General features: G+C 44.6%; 1 protein-coding gene across 4 annotated transcripts in view; it reads right to left on the bottom strand.

Annotated features, from left to right (window-relative positions):
- LOC147882294 (uncharacterized) overlaps window positions 1-20027 on the bottom strand; it is a 95386-nt gene that overhangs the window by 19266 nt on the left and 56093 nt on the right. For all 4 annotated transcript variants that reach the window (XM_087401048.1, XM_087401051.1, XM_087401050.1 and 1 more), the window contains exon 3: window positions 1101-1432. In XM_087401048.1, coding sequence (XP_087257174.1) covers window positions 1101-1432 — 332 coding nt within the window. The remainder of the gene's footprint in view (window positions 1-1100; window positions 1433-20027) is intronic.

Raw genomic sequence — 20027 nt, forward strand, 5'->3', positions numbered from 1 at the left:
GACATCTGTTGACCACATGTTGACCATGTGTCAACACAAGTTAGCCACGCGATCACACGGGTTCATCCAGGAGTACTATCCGAGGCTGTCAACCACAGGTCGACACATGTCAACCACAGGTCAACCAGGAGTATCGTGTCCAAAGTGATCCCATCAAGAGATGCGGTGAACCAGCTCACCTGCACATGGAGAATTTACACCATCAGGCTAGCGAGTCAGGGAGTCAGAAAGTCGCCGAAGCCATCAAGAGAGACAGCGGCGCAACGGCTATCCTCAACAGCTAAGGAGATAAGAGGATGACCAATGGGAAGAAAGGGAAGGGATTCTCAGCGAAGAAGGGACCCTCCAAGGTGGGGGATGAGGATGAAGGAGAAGGGAGAGAGAGAAAAAGGGGCATTCGGCATTCGGCAGGGGAGCGAAAGAGAGGAGAGTGAGGAGAGATAGAGGCTAGAGCTACGAGCTCGCCAAGGAGAGAATGTGGAGAGACTTGTGTGTACCCTTTGTCTACTATGGGGATAGACCTGTGTATTCTTGTGATTTGTGACTTGTGTATTCTTGTGACTTGCGACTTGTGACCTGGGGACACGTCCAGTGATATGTACATTGGCCAACTCGGTCACTTTCTCATCTCTCTTGTCTCTTCCCGATATGGGGATTGTTCACCAGTGTAGGATTTTCTTATTTTGCTTATGTTGTGAAGTTCACCGGTGATTGTCATTTAGCATAGTGCACTCGTACACGTTGCCGTTCACTGCAGTATAGCATACGACACTCGCACACTACTGCACGGTGCGCTCTGCACGATCCATTGCATTAGAGCATTGCAAAACTCATGCTTCTCATGCCAGTGGCCTTTGGCCTCCGGAAGGATAGGAACCCCTCCCCTCAAACAGTGGCTCTCATGAGCACTCCACCAAGATGGGACGATTGGTCCTTCGAGAAACCATTCATTGGTTTAGTTGCAGGAATGTTCAGTAAAATCTCATATTAGATTTTACTTGAAACAATTCACCCCTCTGGCTTGTATTATAGTATTTTCTTGAGATGTGAAAACTTTGCTTTAAAGCCCAAGAAAAGAGTAAACACGTGCAAAAGTATACCTCAGACCTCTCTTGAGCATACTTTCGTAGTTCCATTGCTTTACGTATTGCAGTCCTTCTACGAGCATACCGCTGAATTACAGTTGCTGCTCTGATTCGCTTATCCTCCCAAAGTTTGGAGTCTTCATAGCATCCTGGATTAAGTATATAATCTTGGCTCCTATCAAGAACAAGGTCACGACGATCCATCTGTGTCCATGTCTCTCTTCTTGTATTCCAACATTGATTTCTATTTTCACACAGTTGAGTCTCCCGTGAGCACATATGTACTGATTCCCGCATTTCTTTATTTCTTTTTTCAGTTTGCTGAGAAACATTGAAGTAGCAAACTCCTGCATAAATTGCAGTAAGCAGCTAAAAATGTATCTAATGAAATAATTATAGCAAAGATGAAAAACTTGTTCAATCACATTCAACTCTTTTCTGTAGAATCCATAGTAATTGCCTGAGCAAGCCTCAAATAGCTTGTCTCAAAACTCAGCATACATACATGATGGGGGCAGGTTAAACTCAACCAAATATGAGAAAGGAATAAAGTAAATCAGGTATGGAGAGACAAGAAAATGGTGGGTCTCAATCCTAAGGAATATCAAACAACAAAGAATGAATAAAAGAGGATGCCACTATCCAACACTTTCACAAAAGCCTTTTTGTCTTGTTCTGCCTCATTTCTGTATAAGCGACGTAGGCTAAACATGAGAGAAGCAGCCTTGGGGAGGACCAAACAGATGAGGAGGGGTAAGTGGGCTGCAGAGAGTCCATTGGAGTTTAAGCAGGAATGCAAAGTCGAGACAGATATGGAGCTGGCAGCACAACCGTAGTCTGATTGGAGCTGCAGGAGAGATTGAAAACAAGCTACAGGAGTCTCATCGAGCTTTGTCACCCTTGTTAGAGGAGCAGTAGAGCATGAATAGGAGGTCTCAGATCGTTACACAAGGAGAGCGAGAATCAGCACAAGAGTCACATCCTCATGCAAGCAGCATGAGGTGGAGTTAGCATCATGCATTCAAGATGAAGCTTACTGAAGATGCTACGGAATCTTTTGACACAACAGGGAATTGGGAGCTATACTGAGAAGAGTGGCAGAATAATGGAAGCTCTATCAGATGAAGGACGAACAACAGTGAGGAGGGATCAAAAGGGGAAAGGAGGGCAATTTCTCTTGTTCTGACGAAGTGTAGGTGACTAGCAAAGTGGGTGCAGACATTGCAGAGGGGACGAGTGTTCGAGGTGGGGTTCAGTACCGGAAGTATTAACAATGGCCAGATACAGTAACACAAAAAGCCTTACCTACTACGTACACCTCCCTACTTCCTCCCGACTATTGTTAAGTAAAAGGTTTGAAAGTGGTGATATGTGTCACAAAAATGTACCAATAGAGGAACATTTTGGCCACCCCAGCTTTGGAAACAGACAAGGAGGGTTGGTCTCACTATAGCTCAGTGAAGCAAGGAGGTCCCGTGTCACCATAGGATTGGCGAACACAAAGACAAGGAGGTTTGCTATCACCATAGGCTCAGTGAAACAAGGTAAGTTTGGTGTCACTAGAGGTGCAGTGAAACTAGGAGGTTTGGTGTCACCACCATAGTCTCAGTGGAACAAAGAAGGCTTAGTGTTAGGCTAGGCACGGATATCAAGGAGGTTTTCCGTCAAGCTAGCTTCGGAATTCAATGGGCTTGGTGTCACACTTTAAGTACAATCCAATAACCTCCCTTTTCTCTTTATCATCTCTATACTCAGCCCTTCTCTCTCCCACTCCCTCTTGCACCCTCCTGCTCCCTCCCACTCCCTCTTGCTCCCTCCCCTCCGCCTGAGGTTTCACCGCCCATCCCTGCTCTCTCCCCCTCACGAGGTGCATTTCATGATGTATTCTGATTCAGGTCTTCATCGGTTGTTCTGGCCTTCCATAGACGTTAATAAAGCTTTCTTTGTTTCTTTCTCCCCCACCCCTCCCAGCCCTCCCCCTCCCGCCCCGCCACTCCTTGCTCTCTCCACCGCTCCCTCCTATCCTCTCCCCTCGCCTGCTTTTTTGCTGCCCTCCCTACTCTCCCTCTAGCTCTCTGCCCCTCCCTACTCTCTCCGCTGCTCCCTCCTGCTCCCGCTCTTCCCCCCCCTCCTGCCTTTTGCCACTCACTTCTCCTACCTGCCACTCTTAGCCCCTCCCTGCTCTCTACCCCCGCCTATTCTTTTGCTGCCCCTCCCTGCTCTCTACACCACTCCCTCCCAGACCCTACCTGCCACTCTCAGCAGCAGCCTCCTGCTTCCCCCTGCTGCTTCCCAAGCAGCTTCGTCCCCCCATCCCAACTGCATTCCAACCTTTTTCTGTCTCTCAATTCCCACAACCACTCCCCCAGCACTTGATCTCCCACATAGCTTCATCGACCGTCATTGCAAGCACTGTCTTCTGGTCTGCAACCTTTGTTTTTTGCCTATCCTTCTTTTGGGCCTTACGACTTGAGGAATGGTCCGAGAAATGATAAGCTGATATATCAAAGAATCAGAAAGATGGAAATTCTCCCCTCCACCTAATCTTCTGATTTGGAGTATTTGACCAAAACCTCCCCACATAGCTCGAGATATGGAGAAAGACAAAGAAAACAAAGAAGATAGAGACAGACCCAAGGACAAGAAGGGCCAGGAGAAAGGAAAGGGTACGGACAGTACAAAAGACCAGCTCAGCACAAGAATGACTCAAGCTGATAGCACTACATACGTACCAGGACGGCAGTAGACTCCTCTAGCCCTAGGGCCCCTTTGGTGATCCCTCTTGGCTCAATCCCCAAACCCCATCCGCACTACCTTTCATGAAGTGTATATACACCCCCCTCCCCTCGTCCCACCCCCCTTCGATACCCATGCCATACCAGACTCCCTCGATTGGATTTTCTACAGCTCACCTTTTTCCATGTTCTATGCATACACACCATGGTAGCCCCTAGCCTTCCCGTGTTGGGACCCTTCCACTAATGTAAGCAGGATAAGTGTATTCACATGCCTAGCAAAGCATGTGTGGTAAACAATGTAGTATGTGTGATCAAACAATGTAGTATGTGTGGTCAAACAATGGAGTGTGTGTGTGTGTGTGTGTGTGTGTGTGTGTGTGTGTGTGTGTGTAGGTACGGAAGAGAGCACTAAGAGGGCAGCCCTGTCTGACTGATCTACCCAATGTCCATGACCGAGATAGATGACTCCCAAGAATGCACTGAGAGGTAGAGCCAAAATAAAGCCAATAAATTGCATTTGCTATCTTGGGACCAAAGCCCAACTTTGTCATGGTTTGAGATAAAATCCCATTGAACAGTGTCAAATGCCTTAGTGATATCTACCTGCAATATGGGCACATCTTGATGCGAGTACTTAGCATATTCAATTGCAGTCAATGCATTGGAGATATTGTCATGGATTTGTCTTCTATGCCATTGCGACCCATCCCCTCTTGATGTATCTTGATCATTTTACAAATACAGGACAGATGACTAGTCTTAAAATCCCTGGGGCTGCATCTTTTTTGGCACAGGCATATGACGATGATTCCTTCTTTATGCCACAGAACTCTCCCCGGGAAGTCCGCATGCTTATGACCACATTATCATTGTATGGATTAGCAGTGGGATTGCATGTCAACTTTGACAAATCCAAATTGCTTCCCCTGAAACAATGTGACTAGCATTCTATTCTCTGGCTAGGTCAGGTAGTGCATTCCAAAGATGTAGTCAGGCATTTGGGATATCCTATAGGATGGCATATCACCAGGAAGCAGCAGCTAAAATGGATCTTCCAAAGACTTCAACATAAATTGGAATATTGGAAAATTTCCACTTGGCCACTTCATGTCAGGCTCAGAATAGTACAGTCTATTGTAATGTCTTATGTCCAGTTCTTTTTGCCTTTGCTACATTGGTCCTCTAGAGATATTTCAGCCTTTGTGTCTCAAGCTATGGAGCTGTTATGGAGGACAAAAACTACTGTGAAAGCATTGAGACTGCTGAAGATGGAAATGGTGTGCTCTCCTAGGATGCATGGGGGACTTAATGTTCTCAATATCAGATATCATGTACTTGCAAGGAAGGCGACTATGCTCCATACTTTTTTCCGTCAACAATAGCCATGGACTTGTATGATAGCATCCATGTGTGTCAACATGAGGACATCTGCTTATGGCCATTGGACTACTGATCATTGGGAGGTTGTCATTGGGAGATTTGTAGGGAAGATTCCTGGCTGCCCTTTCTCTACTACTCTGATACTTGACTGAAAACAAGTACTTTCCAAGGTCAAATGGGCTCCTGATAATCGCTCGGGGACAAACTCAATGAGGAAAGAAAGTATTCATTGGAGTGCCATCTTTGACATTCCACTTGCTTTACAGGAACCTGTTCGGGCATATAATCTCATGAAATTGGGATACATCAATGATGTGGTAGATGATCAGGGCTATGTCTTATCTTTTCCTCAGGCCACTGCCTCCTATGCATTGGGAATGCATCATAGGTTGATATGGAAGAAAATTGCTGATCTCTTACATCCTTTTCTACCTATTCCTCCTGTGGCTGACACAGATAGGCTTATGGATTGGCAATTGCACCCCTCTGCTACATGCTCTCATCCTTTTCCTCTGCCTGCTTTGACCTCCATCAAAGCCTACAAGCTTCTTCAGCCTGCCCCATGGATTCATCAATATGCTAATACTCTGTGGCATATCAGGCAACCCCTCTCATGGTGGCGGAAGAATCTCCGAATATTATGGAGGTGTAAAATGCCTTTGAAACAAAGACTTTTTCTTTGGAGATGCATGACCGGCACATTGTCAGTGGGAATCACACTTGCCAAACGTCACATTGCACCATCCACATGTTTACGGTGTCAGGCTCCTTCAGAGACTGTCCCTCATTTGCTTTGGCACTGCCCGTCTTCTCGGAACCTCCTTGGGAGAATTTCAGATCATCTTCGCCTCCGTTTCCCGAGTCACAGATTTGGGAAACATTTTTGGTTATTTGGCAGATTTATGAGGTCTTTATCTCAATACTCACTATTTCTCTCATGGGTGAGATATTGGGCTCTTTGGACAATCTGGAATGAGCATAATTTGGCATACTTGGGCTGCCAGATTCACAAGTCATATGAATCTTTCAGAGCCTCATTGCGGCAATCTTTATATGATGCCTGCCATGAGGGTGATATACATGCTTCTTGCATAGAGTTTTTCTTTTTATGCTTTTGATCTTTGGGATACTCTCCATTTTGGAGACTTCCCATCTTGTAAAGTTATGAGAATATAAATACAATGCATTGGATTTTACCAAAAAAAAGTGTGTAGGTACGGTGTGTGTGTGTCCTCCGTATATCCGTACAGTCCCGTCTTGCCCGTACAATCCCGTACCTTTTCCATACAGTTTACCCCGTACAAACCCTGCCGTACAGTTCTGGTTTTTTGCAACTTCATCAATCCTGCCCCGCTTACCTCCATGGAGGACCATCTTAAAAGTTATTCCCGAAAGGACTTGTCCCGGGACCCCAAAAGACAGCAAGTCGATTTCTCTACCTCAGCCGTTGTAGATGCTCACTATGTCTTCGACATGCTCAAGGATGAATTTCACCACAGCCGGAAGGAGTGGGCCAAACCTCCCCCGGCCCTTAAGTATAAGCTGAAGCTGCCCTCATTGGTCACTCCTCTCCGGAAGTTCTCTCAGCAAGCAATTATCATTTTCTTCCCTGGGAAGTTACCTTCTGCAAATGATGTGGCTCAGTGGGTTCAAGCTTTGTTGGGAGGTTGCTTTGTTGAAGGAGTATATTTTGCTTCTCGAGGTTTTTATGAAGTGCACTTTTTGGATGCCTCATATCGTCAGCAGATATTGGAGATGTCCCCTCTATTCTATGGCAGACAAATGGTGCATGTCATGCCATGGTCGCCAAATAAGGATTATCACGGTCTCATTCGACATCACTGCCCTGTATGGGTTGAGGTAGTGGATTTTCCGGATTATATGAGGGCTGAGTTACCAAGTCTGGCAGCTACTTTGGGGCAAGTTGTATGCCCACCCCGTCCTTCGGGTAATCGAAATCGGTTTTGTGTTCTTTGGGATACAGATCACCCAACCCCTCCTTCCATTGCGGTAGAGGTGGAGGATGTTCCCTTGGGCGAAAAATATTTTGACTTGAAATGGGGAGTATTTGCAGGTGCTTGTTTCACATGTCATAAGTTTGGCCGACTAGCTTCACAGTGTCCTGCAGTCCTGCATCAGCTCCCACCTATAGCTATTGCTCTAGAAAATACTTCCCCTCCAACTTATGGTCCGGGGCCTAAGGCTATGCCTAGCAAGTTGGGTGATGTGGCATCTAAATCTATTCCTCCCAAAGAAAGTGTGGTCCAGGTTTCAGCCAAGCAAAAGGATAAGGGAAAGGGCAAAATTTTAGAATCTAATGCCTCTCCCCAGGGTGCCTGGCAGCAACCCAAAAAGGTATTTGCGCTTAAGCCACGACCGTTACAATCTTGGCATTGGGATGCCTCTACTTCCACCCCTGGTCAGGCCTCTACCCCTGCTGATAGCCTGACTTCTCGACCGTGGGTTGATGTGCTCAAGAAGGGTATTCCTGTATGTGACAATGATGAGGACTATAGAGCTAATGATCTAGGAGGCCAGGTGGACGTCGATGTCATGGCTGAGGCCTGACAGCTTATACCTTTACTATGTTTTTTGGTTCGGCTGTACATATCTTCTATGTCTGCTTCAATTACTTGCATTACATACAATGTTCAAGGTCTTTGCAATGTCAATAAGTGGAGACTTTTTTGGCACTATGTACATAGAATGCACCCCGATGTAATTTCCTTACAGGAACACAACCAACACTTCTTGGCTGGCCAGCAAGGCCACTTTGCTGGTTATGACATTTTTTATGCTGGTACAATGCACTTTTCGGGGGTATGCATGCTGGTGAAACATGATATGCAGCCCACGGTTGCTCACAATGACCCCCAGGGTCGATGGATGGTGATCAGATGCATCTGTCATGCTGATCTTTATGAAATAGCATCTGTTTATGCCTCTCAAACTTCTGTGACAAGAGCTCAAATGTGGGCCTCCCTCAAACAATATCCATGGCTGTCTAATGCCTTTTTGTGTGGAGACTTTAATAACTCGCCTGCCATCCAAGACAACACCACTCATCGTTCTCACATGATCCCCACTGAGCTTCGACATTGGGAGGATATGCTTTCTTTCTTGCATGCAGAAGATTTATGGCTCTCAACAAGGGATAGAGATATGGGTTATACATACCGTCACAATGCCTTTACTCATTACTGGGCTCGACTTGACAGATGGTATTTGTTGCATGCTCAGCAGTATGCTAGTTTCACATGTGCATTATGGGTTGACCACTCCCTCTTGCTATCTGATCACTTTCCAGTATGCTTGACATTATCTATAGCACGTTTGACAGATGATATGCCTTTTTTTGGTCGTCGCCTACTCCATGTTAATAGTGCTTATTTGCTTCATCAACAATTTCAGAACATGGTGAGAGTGGCTGTCCGCCCCCTCCTCTTACATGCTCAGGAGGACATGGATTTCGCTTGGATCAGTCTTGCCCATCGCTTGCAGGCTGTTATTCAAGATTATGGATGGAGTTACATGGAAAACCTCAGGCTTAAGCTGAAATGGGCTCAATCTCACAAGCAACAAATGGATGTAATCAGCTCTTATAGGCAGCTCACCTCCTCTGAACAAGATTCTTGCGCTTATGCGGTTCATATCATCCATCAAAATGATCTTCGCAAATTAAGAAGTGGCAAATCCGAGCTCGCATGAAACCCCTTTTGGATAAGGGCTGCTCCTCCAAAGCCTTCTTTAAAAGCCTGCATGCGGATAGGCGAAAGGAGGATATTTGCAGGATCAGGCAAGATGATGGCACCTGGACCACCTCCAAATCAGAATTGGAATCGCAATGCTCTAGTCATTTCCAGCATCTCTTTTCTCCTCAGCCTGATTATTCGATGCAAGTGAATGCAGCTAGGTCTCAATTTCTTATGCATGTTCAGCCTATATTGTATCGGGAACAGGCTCATGCATTGGAGCAGCCCTTTATGCTTAATGAACTAGATGATGCTTTGAGTCATTTACGTAAAGGCAGATCTCCTGGTTGGGATGGATTGACTGTTGAATTTTTCCGTGCATTTTGGGGTGATCTCAAGAACACTCTTCTTCTTATGATCAATCATGCTTGGGCAGAACAATCTCTTCCTCCTTCTTGGAAACATGGCCTTGTCAAATTGATCCCCAAAAAAAGGTTGTGTGAGACAATGGCTGATTGGCGGCCCATATCTCTTATGCCAATCATTTACAAACTCATTGCCAAAATGATTGTCCTCAGGGTTCGATTTATCTTGCAAGCAGGACTTCATCCCAGGCAGTATGGGTTTGTTCCCAAAAGGCAGATTACTGACAATATCTCCAATGTTTTGCTTGCAATTGAGTATGCCAAATATTCTAAACAAGATGTTCTCATTCTGCAAGTGGACATTGCGAAAGCATTTGATACTGTCCATTGGGATTTTATTTCTCAGACTATGCATAAGTTGGGATTTGGCCCTCGGCTGGTCCATATTATTAACTGGTTCTATTCTCATGCCACTGCGCAGTGTTTGCTTGGTAGTGGGTTGTCAAGGACATGGACTATGACCCGTTCAGTGAGACACGGTTGCCCTCTTAGTTCGCTACTGTATGCGATTGTTACTCATCCGTTATTGTTGCATATGGACCATCTTGCAGATACAGGGCAGCTTCATGGCTTGCAAATTCCAGGGGCACAGCTGTTTCTTGCACAGGCATATGCTGATGATTCATATTTCATGCCCAGGAATTCTCAAAGTGACCTCTCTCATTTGATGCATACTCTGAATGATTTTGGCATAGCTGCTGGACTGCATATCAACTTTCAGAAATTGAATCTTCTAGCATTGAAAGAAGCTGATTGGCATGCACTTCTCTGTCTAGGCCACATTATTTCTTCCCATACTATTGTGAGGCATTTAGGGTATCCCATTGGCTGGAATATTACCCCTTAACAACAGCTCAAATGGGTGCTTCAAAAGATTAACAGGAAGCTGGAATACTGGCACTTGTCCACTTGGCCTCTACATGTTCGACTTCGGATAGTAAGTCTATCATTATGGCATATGTGCAATTTTATTTGCCTCTTCTTCCCTGGTCTTTTAAGCATTTGGCTTCCTATATGTCCCAGGCTATGGAGATATTTTGGAAAAGCAAATCTCACAAAAAGGCTTTGCGACTACTTCCCATGCAGTCTGTTTGTTCTCCTAAGACTCATGGGGGACTGAATATTCTCAATCTTCAGTTTCATATGTTGGCAAGAAAGAGCACTATGATTGCTGATTTTTTTCAGCAAAAACAGCCATGGGCTATTATGTTAGCAGCTATGTGTGGAAACATGACGTCCCATGCATATGGGCATTGGATTACAGATCACTGGGAAGCAGTCATGACCACATGTAAGGGGAAAATTCCTGGCTGTCCTGTTTCTACTGCTTTTATTCATGATTGGAAGAGAATTCTCTCTTATGCTAAATGGTCAGGTGCTTCTTCCCATCATGGTAATTCTCTTCGCTTGGAAAGCATCCATTGGAGCAAGGTGTTTGAATCGCCTCTTGCTTTACAGGCACCTATTAAAGCATATAATCTTATGAAATTGGGCATAAGATTTGTCGGAGATGTTGTGGATCAACATGGTTATGTGCTTTCATTTCCACAAGCTTGCAGGACATTCCCCTTGGGTCTGCATCATAGGCCCATTTGGAGAATACTTACAACTATGTTGCAGCCATTTGTTCCTGTTCCTCCACTGTTTGTACAGGACAGATTACTGGACTGGAATCTGACTTCCTTATCTCTTGCTATCTGTTCACTTTCAATGCATAATTTGGCCTCCTCGATGGTCTACAGATTTCTTCTTCCACCGCCATGGATTGATAACCATGCCAACACTCTTTGGAATTTGGATAGGCCTTTATCTTGGTGGCAATCACAACTCATGAAAATTTGGAAAGCTAAATTGCCATTGAAACATAGGCTTTTCTTTTGGAGATGTATAGTGGGAGCTTTTTCCCATTGGGGTGAAATTGGAAGCACGTCGTATTGCTTCCTCTTCCTGCCCCCGTTGCTCTCATCACCGTGAGACAGTTCCCCATTTGTTATGGTCTTGCCCGCACTCTCGGATATTGATCACTCATGTCTCTCATTTGCTGCGGCTTCGGTTTCCCTCTATCAGATTCGGGAAACTCTTCTGGATGTTTGAATGCTTCTCATCTCAGATGTCTCCATTCCTCCTTTTCTTTCACTGGGCTCGTTTTTGGGTACTATGGACTATTTGGACACAGAGATTGCATTTTAGGATGGGACAACAGTTTCCTCAGCCATATGCTTTCTTCAGAATGTCCCTCAAGCAATCTTTATATGATAGTTATGCTGCGAGGGACTTGGATGCTACTAGCCTTGAAGTGTTTTCTGATTGTTTTTGAGTTCTTCCATTAGGCTCTCTTTTGGAGTCTAATGTCATGTACATTGATTTCATGTTAATTTTATAGTTACTGGTTTCACCACAAAAAAAAAAGTGTGTGTGTAGGTGTGTGTATTGCCAAAGCCTTTGATACTGTTAAGTGGGATTTTATTTCATCGACTATGCAGGCATTGGGATTTGGCACAAAAATGCAGCAAGTTATCACTTGGCTATATCAAGATAGTAAAGCTGCCTCCATACTTTCAGGGGATCCTGGACTCTTGGTTGTTCTGTTAGGCAAGGATGTCCCCTAAGTGCTTTACTTTTTGCCATAGCCACTCATCCAATGCTTCAATATCTAGACCACCTTTTGGACACTGACCAATTGCACGGTTTGGAGATTGCTGGCAGTCATAGCACGATCGCTCAAGCATATGCTGATGATTCATTCTTTACCCCAAAAAATACTCGGAGTGATCTGTCCATGATTATGCAGGCTCTTTCTACATATGGATTGGCCGTTGGTCTTCGGCTAAATTTTCAGAAATCAAAATTGTTGCCTTTGCATGAACAAGAATGGCACCGTCTTCTGTGGCCTGGGGAATTGTCCCCGCTTCTCAATTCATTCGACATCTTGGCTATCCTCTAGGTTGGGGACTCACCCGTTCCCAACAAACTGATTGGGTGTTAACAAAGTTGAGGGCAAAACTTGAATATTGGAAGCTTGCAACTTGGCCACTCCATGTTCGTTTGCAAATCGCACAATCCATTTTGATAGCATACATACAATTTTATATGCCTCTCATTATGTTCACTAAGGCAGAGCTGGTTTCCTTTATGTCAGCTATCATGGAAATCTTCTGGTGTGCAAAAAATGGCAAGAAAAGTCTCAGATTACTCTCTATGCATCTTCTCTGTTCTCCAAAGATGCACGGGGGTCTGAACATTCTCAATATTCAAATGCATTTACTTGCTCACAGAGGAAAAATGATGTTGCAGTTTATGCAAGGAGATCAGCCTTGGGCTTTCATGATCCGCTCTCTCTTATTACATATTCATACTTCTGCCTTTGGGCATTGGCAGCCTGCTCAGTGGGATTTCATCTATCCAAGGCAAGATGAGAGGCTGCCCTTTTGTTTCTCGCTTGCTTCTCGATTGGAAACATATCTTATCCCACTTGGAATGGCATGGCCGAGATTCTCTGTCGGGAAACTCTTTGAGGGCTGAGAATATTTATTGGTCTAAAGTATTCCACCCTTCTTTGGCCATTCAAGAACCCAAACGTTCTTATTTTCTCTCCTTCAAAGGCATTTCATCTGTGGCGGATGTACTTCAGGATGATGGCACACTTTTATCTTTTTCTATGGCTGCCAACAAATACGGTTTGGGAGCTCATTATCGTCCTTTATGGCATAGGATTTCAGCAATGCTTCAACCGTTTTTGCTAGTACCTCGCTTGGAACTTCAGAATAGGCTTGAGGATTGGATTTTACACCCTTCCTCCTCTTCAGCCCGTCCCTTGAAGCTCTCACATATCACAATGTCATCTCTGTATAAAGTGTTATTACTTCCGCCTTGGATTTCTGATAGAGCAAATACTGTTTGGCGTATGGATCATCCATTAAAGTTGTGGAGAAAACGGATGCGTCTCCTTTGGCATTACAAAGTCCCTCTTCAGCAACAACTTTGCCTTTGGCGAGTTCTGCTTGGCATTTTTCCATCTGGCCAGTTACTCGCACACAGACATATTGCTCCGGCTGTTTGTCACAGATGCCTGCACCCTACTGAATCTGTGCTTCATATCTTTTGGTTCTGTCCACATACTTGTGACTTCATCGCTCTCATCCGACAGAGGCTTCGAGCGAGATTTCCTACTGTTACTTTTGGTAGGCTTTTTTGGTTGTTTGGTTTTCATCCAGCGAGACAGGGTTTTGACTTATTTTTTGTATGGGTACGCTACTGGGCACTATGGACTTTATGGATGGACAGAAATCATAGAGTCTTTGGTGATCCACTTTTTTCATCCTTTATTTTTTTCAAACGATCACTGCAGCAATCATTCTATGATTGTGTTTAGACTCGTTTGATTAATGAGGATGTGTACATAGCTTATACTGAGATCTTTAGTTGAGTAGTAGTTACTCCATTTTCGAAGTAACTATGAATGTAATTATTTTACAGCAATAAAAGATTTCTTCTCACAAAAAAAAAGTGTGTAGGGGTGTGTGTGTGTGTGTGTGTGTGTGTGTGTGTGCACGTAGTCTGTGAGAGGAGAGAGAGAGAGAGAGAGAGAAAGAAAGAGAGAGAGAGAGAGAGCTCTAGAGCCTCCCGCAACCAGCCCATAAGCCTCAGCTCCCTGTTGCGCTGCATCAGAGCCCAAAAACCAGAGTTTTGGAGCAGTTATTACCTGCCGTACAGCCCACCAGAGTTCCGTACAGATTCTGTACAGGCGTACGGCCTGTACAGACAGTTCCGCCTGCTGCAGTTTGCTGCTCCCAGTTCCTCTCCAGTTCCTGGATCGTTTCCACACAGGGATTTGCTTCCGAACTACATCTACGCGCTGATTTTGAAGGCTTTTGCTCCCGTTTCTCTCCTCTTGAGTCTTGGGGTCTGGTTAACCTTTCCCATCGCCAAAATCTTCCCTTTTCCTCTGAAATATAGTTCATCTGGGTTTTTTTACTGGTTTTTTCTCTCTTTTTCCTCTACAAAACTGTTTTTTATCTTCTCTCGACCTCTACACCCCTCTTTCCCTTCTTTCTCCTTACAAATATACTCTTTTTCTCTTCTCTGTGGGCTTTTTTTGGGACTGGTTTTTTTCCTCCACTATCACTTTACAGGTACCTCCTTTCTGGGTTCCACTTTTTACAAAGCTATGGCTGAATATTCCTATGAAAAAACTTTTCAAAAGGAGCGTTCGGTTCACTGCAAGAAGCAAAAGCAGGCTGAGGGTCAGCATGACCCGGTACATGATACTCTTGAGGCTCAACTGGTCTATGATGTCATGCATGAAGGATTTGCAGACACAAGGAAAGAGTGGAAAGACTCGGTTCCATCGGTTGGCCTCATGGTTGAAGTAGATGAAATTGTGGATCCAGTCAGAGAATATGCTAAAAATGCAATCATTTTATTTTTTCCAGGCTGGATGCCACCTACTGCAGAGATAGGCAACTGGTTGACTCGCACACTGGCTGGCTCTTTTGTTCGCAAAGTACACTATGCAGCCAGGGGTTCTTTTGAGGTTATTATGGTGGATGAGATACACAGACAAATGCTTTTGGAACATTCGCCCCTCTTTTTTGGGCAGCAAATGGTGCATGTATTGCCATGGTCTCCCACAAGGGATTTTCAGGCTTTAATCCGACACAGATGTCCGATCTAGGTTGAAGTTGTAGACTTCCCACAATGCATGGCCTCACTCTTGCCTAAAATTGCAGCATCTTTAGGCAAAGTGGTCTGCCCACCACGGCCTAATGGCAACTCGAATCGATTTTGCATTCTCTGGGATACTGATAATCCCACACCAGACTCTTATTCAGTCACGGTGAATAATGTAGACATGGAAAGTGTTTTTTATAAACTGAAATGGGGATTATTTGCAGGGGCTTGTTTTGACTGCAAAAAATTTGGACACATGGCTTCACAGTGTCCAATGAATCAGCATAAAATGCCTCTTGCTACTTTGCCGGTTCAAATGCCTACTAAAGATGCTCCTACCTTCATTGCAAATAAAAACAAAGGTAGTAGACAGTTTTCTGCAATTCAGGATAAAGGCAAAGCTCCAGTGGTTTCAAATGGGAATGTTTCTTCACATTCATCTCCTGCTATTCAACCCTCGACAAAAGGACAGAAACCTCCAACTGATGGATGGAAAAGTCCAAGAAAAGTTATTTCTGCTCGAAGACTTTCCCCCCCTCGCACTTGGAATGGTGCGTCTTCTAGTGGAAACACCCCAAAGGTCAATACAGGAATTGGGATCACATGGTCTGCAGTGACAGCTAGCAGAACACTCTTCCCTGAAGAAGAGGTTGCTGCTTTGCTGTCTACTCCTCAAGTGGATACTTCTTCTCAGGGAAGAGGCCTTGACCCTGAGATAGAAATGCAGGGCTGACATCATGAAGTTTGCTGTTGTACATAGTTGTTATATTACTATAAATATATGTAAATATGACTGCTCATATCAAATGTTTTACACTCAATGTCCAGGGGATGTGTGACAGTAGGAAATGGAAATCTGTATGGCTGTATATCAATAGATTTCAGCCTGACATAGTGGCATTACAAGAACACAACCAACATGTCTATGCAGGAAAGACAGGACACTACTGTGGCTATGATATTTTCTATGCTGGGGAGCACTCTTTCTCAGGGGTAGTCCTTCTGATCAAACATGAGCTTCAACCAGTTATTGCTTTAAATGACAACAAAGGCAGATGACTTGTTCTTCAATGCATCATTCGAGGAGAGGTGTTTGAATTTGCTTCTGTTTATGCACCTCAATCCTCTAGAGAAAGAACTGCAATTTGGGATGCCATGCAACAATATCCATGGAGATATCATGCCTTTATATGTGGGGATTTCAATAATGCTCCACAACAGGGTGACAATACCTCCAGACATACTCATATGTTAACCCCTGAAAGGCATGCATGGTCTCAATTACTGATGCATCTGGATTTGGTTGACCTTTGGAAGGAATTGCAGCCTTTGTCACCTGGATACACCTTCCAACATAATGCCCTTTCTTCTTATCAGGCACGTCTAGATCGATGGTATAGTGTAGCTCCGCAACAAAATGGTGATTTTACATGCAAAATGTGGATTGACTATGCCTTTGTGCATTCAGATCATGCACCTCTATGGCTGCGGTTATCCTTTCATACTATGCCAGATGATAGATTGCCACAAAGGCGACATCTGATCGTGAACAATAGCTATTTGCAACATGCTGCTTTCAAGGCTATGGTTACTGAAGCATCTCATTCTCTGTCTTCTCGCAGCCATATTCATATTGATGATGCCTGGGATTCTTATGGGCAGCATCCCGTTTTGTAAGAGGATATGCCTCTCCTCTACTTGGAAGGCAGAAGATCCTCATCCATATGGACTTGTGGGTAATCCCGAAGAGTTGCACCCTTGCGGAGTATCGCCAGTTGAGCTTAGCCATTCGTGAATTGTATCACTAGGGGCTAGTCTCTAGTGGGGTCACGCCCTATGTGCCAGGCACCCTCAGTACGGTGGAGGTCACAAAGGTAGTAGCATTTGTGACAATGGAGGGGGTGTGGGGAATCCTACGGACTTTGATGTTTAGAGCCTTAGTGGCTTTCTGTTGCTCAAGTAAGATGACTGAAATGGTTGCCTTTGCAGGCTCACATTTCATGACATCCACCCACTTGGAGGCCTTCTCGATTATGGCTGCATCATGACAATCCATTCCTCAACAACTGGGCTACTCATGGGGCAACTCTGCTCGACGTCGAAGGTCCGCTACCTCATTCCGAGGATCAATGGTCTGAGCTTGGATCAAGAGAAAGTCACACGGGAGGATGTTTGTCTCTTGTCATGCATCTCTGTGAGGAGCGTTGTAAGAGATCCGGGGTGGTACAAATAAGAGAGGAGTGAAAGGGGATGGACCAAAATGTGAGAGTTTGGAAGAGATAGCACTAAGAGCTTGGGAGAGAGAGCCATATCCAAGAGAGGAGAGAAGAGCTTGCACCAAATTCTTTGTACAATTTCCATTCTCTACCACACTTCACAATATATACAAATGTTAGGATATATATCCCCCCCAACTTCCAAAGGATGGTTCAGTGAGGGCCACTCAAATATTGCATCTTGTGCATAGTGATATACGGACCCATGAATGTTCCTATGCATCGAAGGGCAAGATACTTTGTCATTTTTATTGATGATTACTCTTGATTCACATGGCTCTTTCTCACGAGATAAAATTATGAGGTATTTTATTGGTTTTGTGAGTTCAAGGCTTTTGTTAAGAACCAAACCAATTCTAGAATCAAAGCACTTAGAATTGACTAAGGGGGATAGTACATGTCAGATGCCTTTAAAGGCTATTTGCCAGAACATGAGATGTTGCATCAGAAGACAATAGCTCACACACCACAATACAATGGACTTGCAGAGAAAGAAAGAAAGAAAGTTTATTAAAGTCTTCGGAAGACCAATGGGTCTATGAGACTGTGAAAATCCTGATACAAGCGAGCTGTGAGGTTGGAGCTAATAAACGAGCATCCACACCAATGCAGAATGCAAAAAAATGCAGAATGGTAGTATAAGTACTGAGTACAACATAGTCATGTCGGTAGTTGACTACATATCAGTCACATCATCATCATCATCATCATCATCATCATCAAAACATCAGGGGTGGGAAGCATAAAGTCGGCGATAGAGAGAAAGAAAAAGTGACTTATGGAGATGACACGGTGCATGCTCAAGCATAAGAAGTTGCCAAAGGCATTTTGGGGAGAGGCTATAACTACAGCACATGCATACATAATAGATGCCCTACAAAAGCACTAGTTAATGTTACACCTTTTCAAGAATTCTATGGCTATAAGCCAAAGGTCAGGCATTTCAGAGTGTTTGGTTCAATGGCATATGCTTGGGTTCCAGAACAATATAGATCTAAGCTTGATGATAAAGGTATCAAATGCATTTTTGTGGGATATAGTAAGGAAGGGCTTCATACTTTACAATCTTGCTACAAGAAAGATCATCATTAGCAGAGATGTTGCCGGGAAAGTGAGCGAGCAGGAGGAACAACCCTTGATTTCTCCTAAACGGGCACCTATTGACACACCCACCTAGGGAAGCAGGGTCTACAAGACTTGCACCATTTAGAACTGTAATGGAACCTTGTGGTTAGAGACATGGAGCTTCCCGAGTCATACAAAAAATGAGACATTGTCTTCTACATGGAAACTCACCAAAGCCCAAAGCGTCTGCTGCTACCACCAGTCTATGGATATATATATATATATATTTTTTTTTCAAAAAGATTACTTCATTAAGTATGAATGAAAGCCGCAAGAAAAGCGGGAGTACATCATGTCATGCAACACCCCAGGTGTAATGCATACTATCCAACCTCTGTCCAGAGCCTAATCATCTACATAAAATCTATCAGTCCATGCATGGATAGGCATATGCAACCTCCTGTTCGACCAAAAAATTAGAGTGACTACGGCTGAGTGTGGAAAGCATCATCATGCCAAGCATCTCTGCCACTGTACCGAAAAAGGAAGGCATCCCCGAGACTGCTCTCTCTAGGGAATGGATGCCACCTTCCCTACCTCCTCTTTTGTCTGTGGGCATTTCAACCATGTTGAAATCACCCCCAATGATCCAAGACTCTGCAATGCAAGACCAAAAAAGCAGCTCCTTCCATAGAAGGACATAGTCCCCTCTTGAATTGGGGGCATACAGGTTTAAGAAACCAACCTTATGCCCACCAATCAAAATAATGATCCACTGAGCTCTAGAGGGAACTATGATCCCATGTCCAATCACCAAGGGTAGCAACGAAGAAGAAACAGAAATGCAAGTACCTCCCTTGGTGCCCAGGGTGGGTAACTAAAAAGTATGGCCTGAGAGAAGCTTACCCGACTTGGCACAATCCCTGACATCCAGTGTGTGTTCCTGAATCATAAGAATATCAATCAGGCCCCTAGTAACACCTGGATGAAGTTGGTTACGAATCAACTACCTATGGTAGTGGTGAGATACACCCTCGAGGCCCTAAACGTTCCAACTGACAATCCTCATCGGCAAGAGGAAGAGGCCGGATGAAAAACCTTACTTGACTTGGTAGTGGAGATATCCCTTTCTTGGGAAAAATTCCTCCTATCAAGAGGTGTGAAGTCAACTAGGGAGAGCACTCCCACACCTACAGAAGGGGAAGCTCTATCTATGATGGTCTGAACAAGCTGCTCCCCAAGGGTAGAGGGTACAAACTCCCCTAACTCAAACTTTGCCATCTCTGCCAAAACTGCAAAAGAATTCCTAAATGATGCTTTTGGCGCAGGACTGCGGAGGATCCCTGCGGATGGTGGAGTAGAAGCGATAATCCCCTTGCCTCTGTCAAGAGGTGAAGAAAGAGGAGCAGAAGAGAAAGGGAGCTACTGACGGAACTCGGTCTGGTGCTGATGAAGCTTGGTCAAATAAGTATCATTAGCATGGAGTATGGCATGGGCTCCATATATGGAAGCTCCTTCACATGAATATCTGAGGGGCCAGGAGAAACCACATCAGTACTAGGAACTAGGACAGGAATATCTCTTGCCTGCAAGGAAGGGTCCGTGGCACCATCAGTAACCTCTTGAGGTGGAACTGGCTCAATAACTCTGACTGGCACCCAACGTGGGACGACTGGAACAGGACGTGTTGACGGTC

This window comes from Dipteris shenzhenensis, chromosome 29 (assembly GCF_047967505.1).
Source record: "Dipteris shenzhenensis isolate YYH24624 ecotype China chromosome 29, Dip_SZ_1.0, whole genome shotgun sequence".
NCBI lineage: Eukaryota > Viridiplantae > Streptophyta > Polypodiopsida > Gleicheniales > Dipteridaceae > Dipteris > Dipteris shenzhenensis.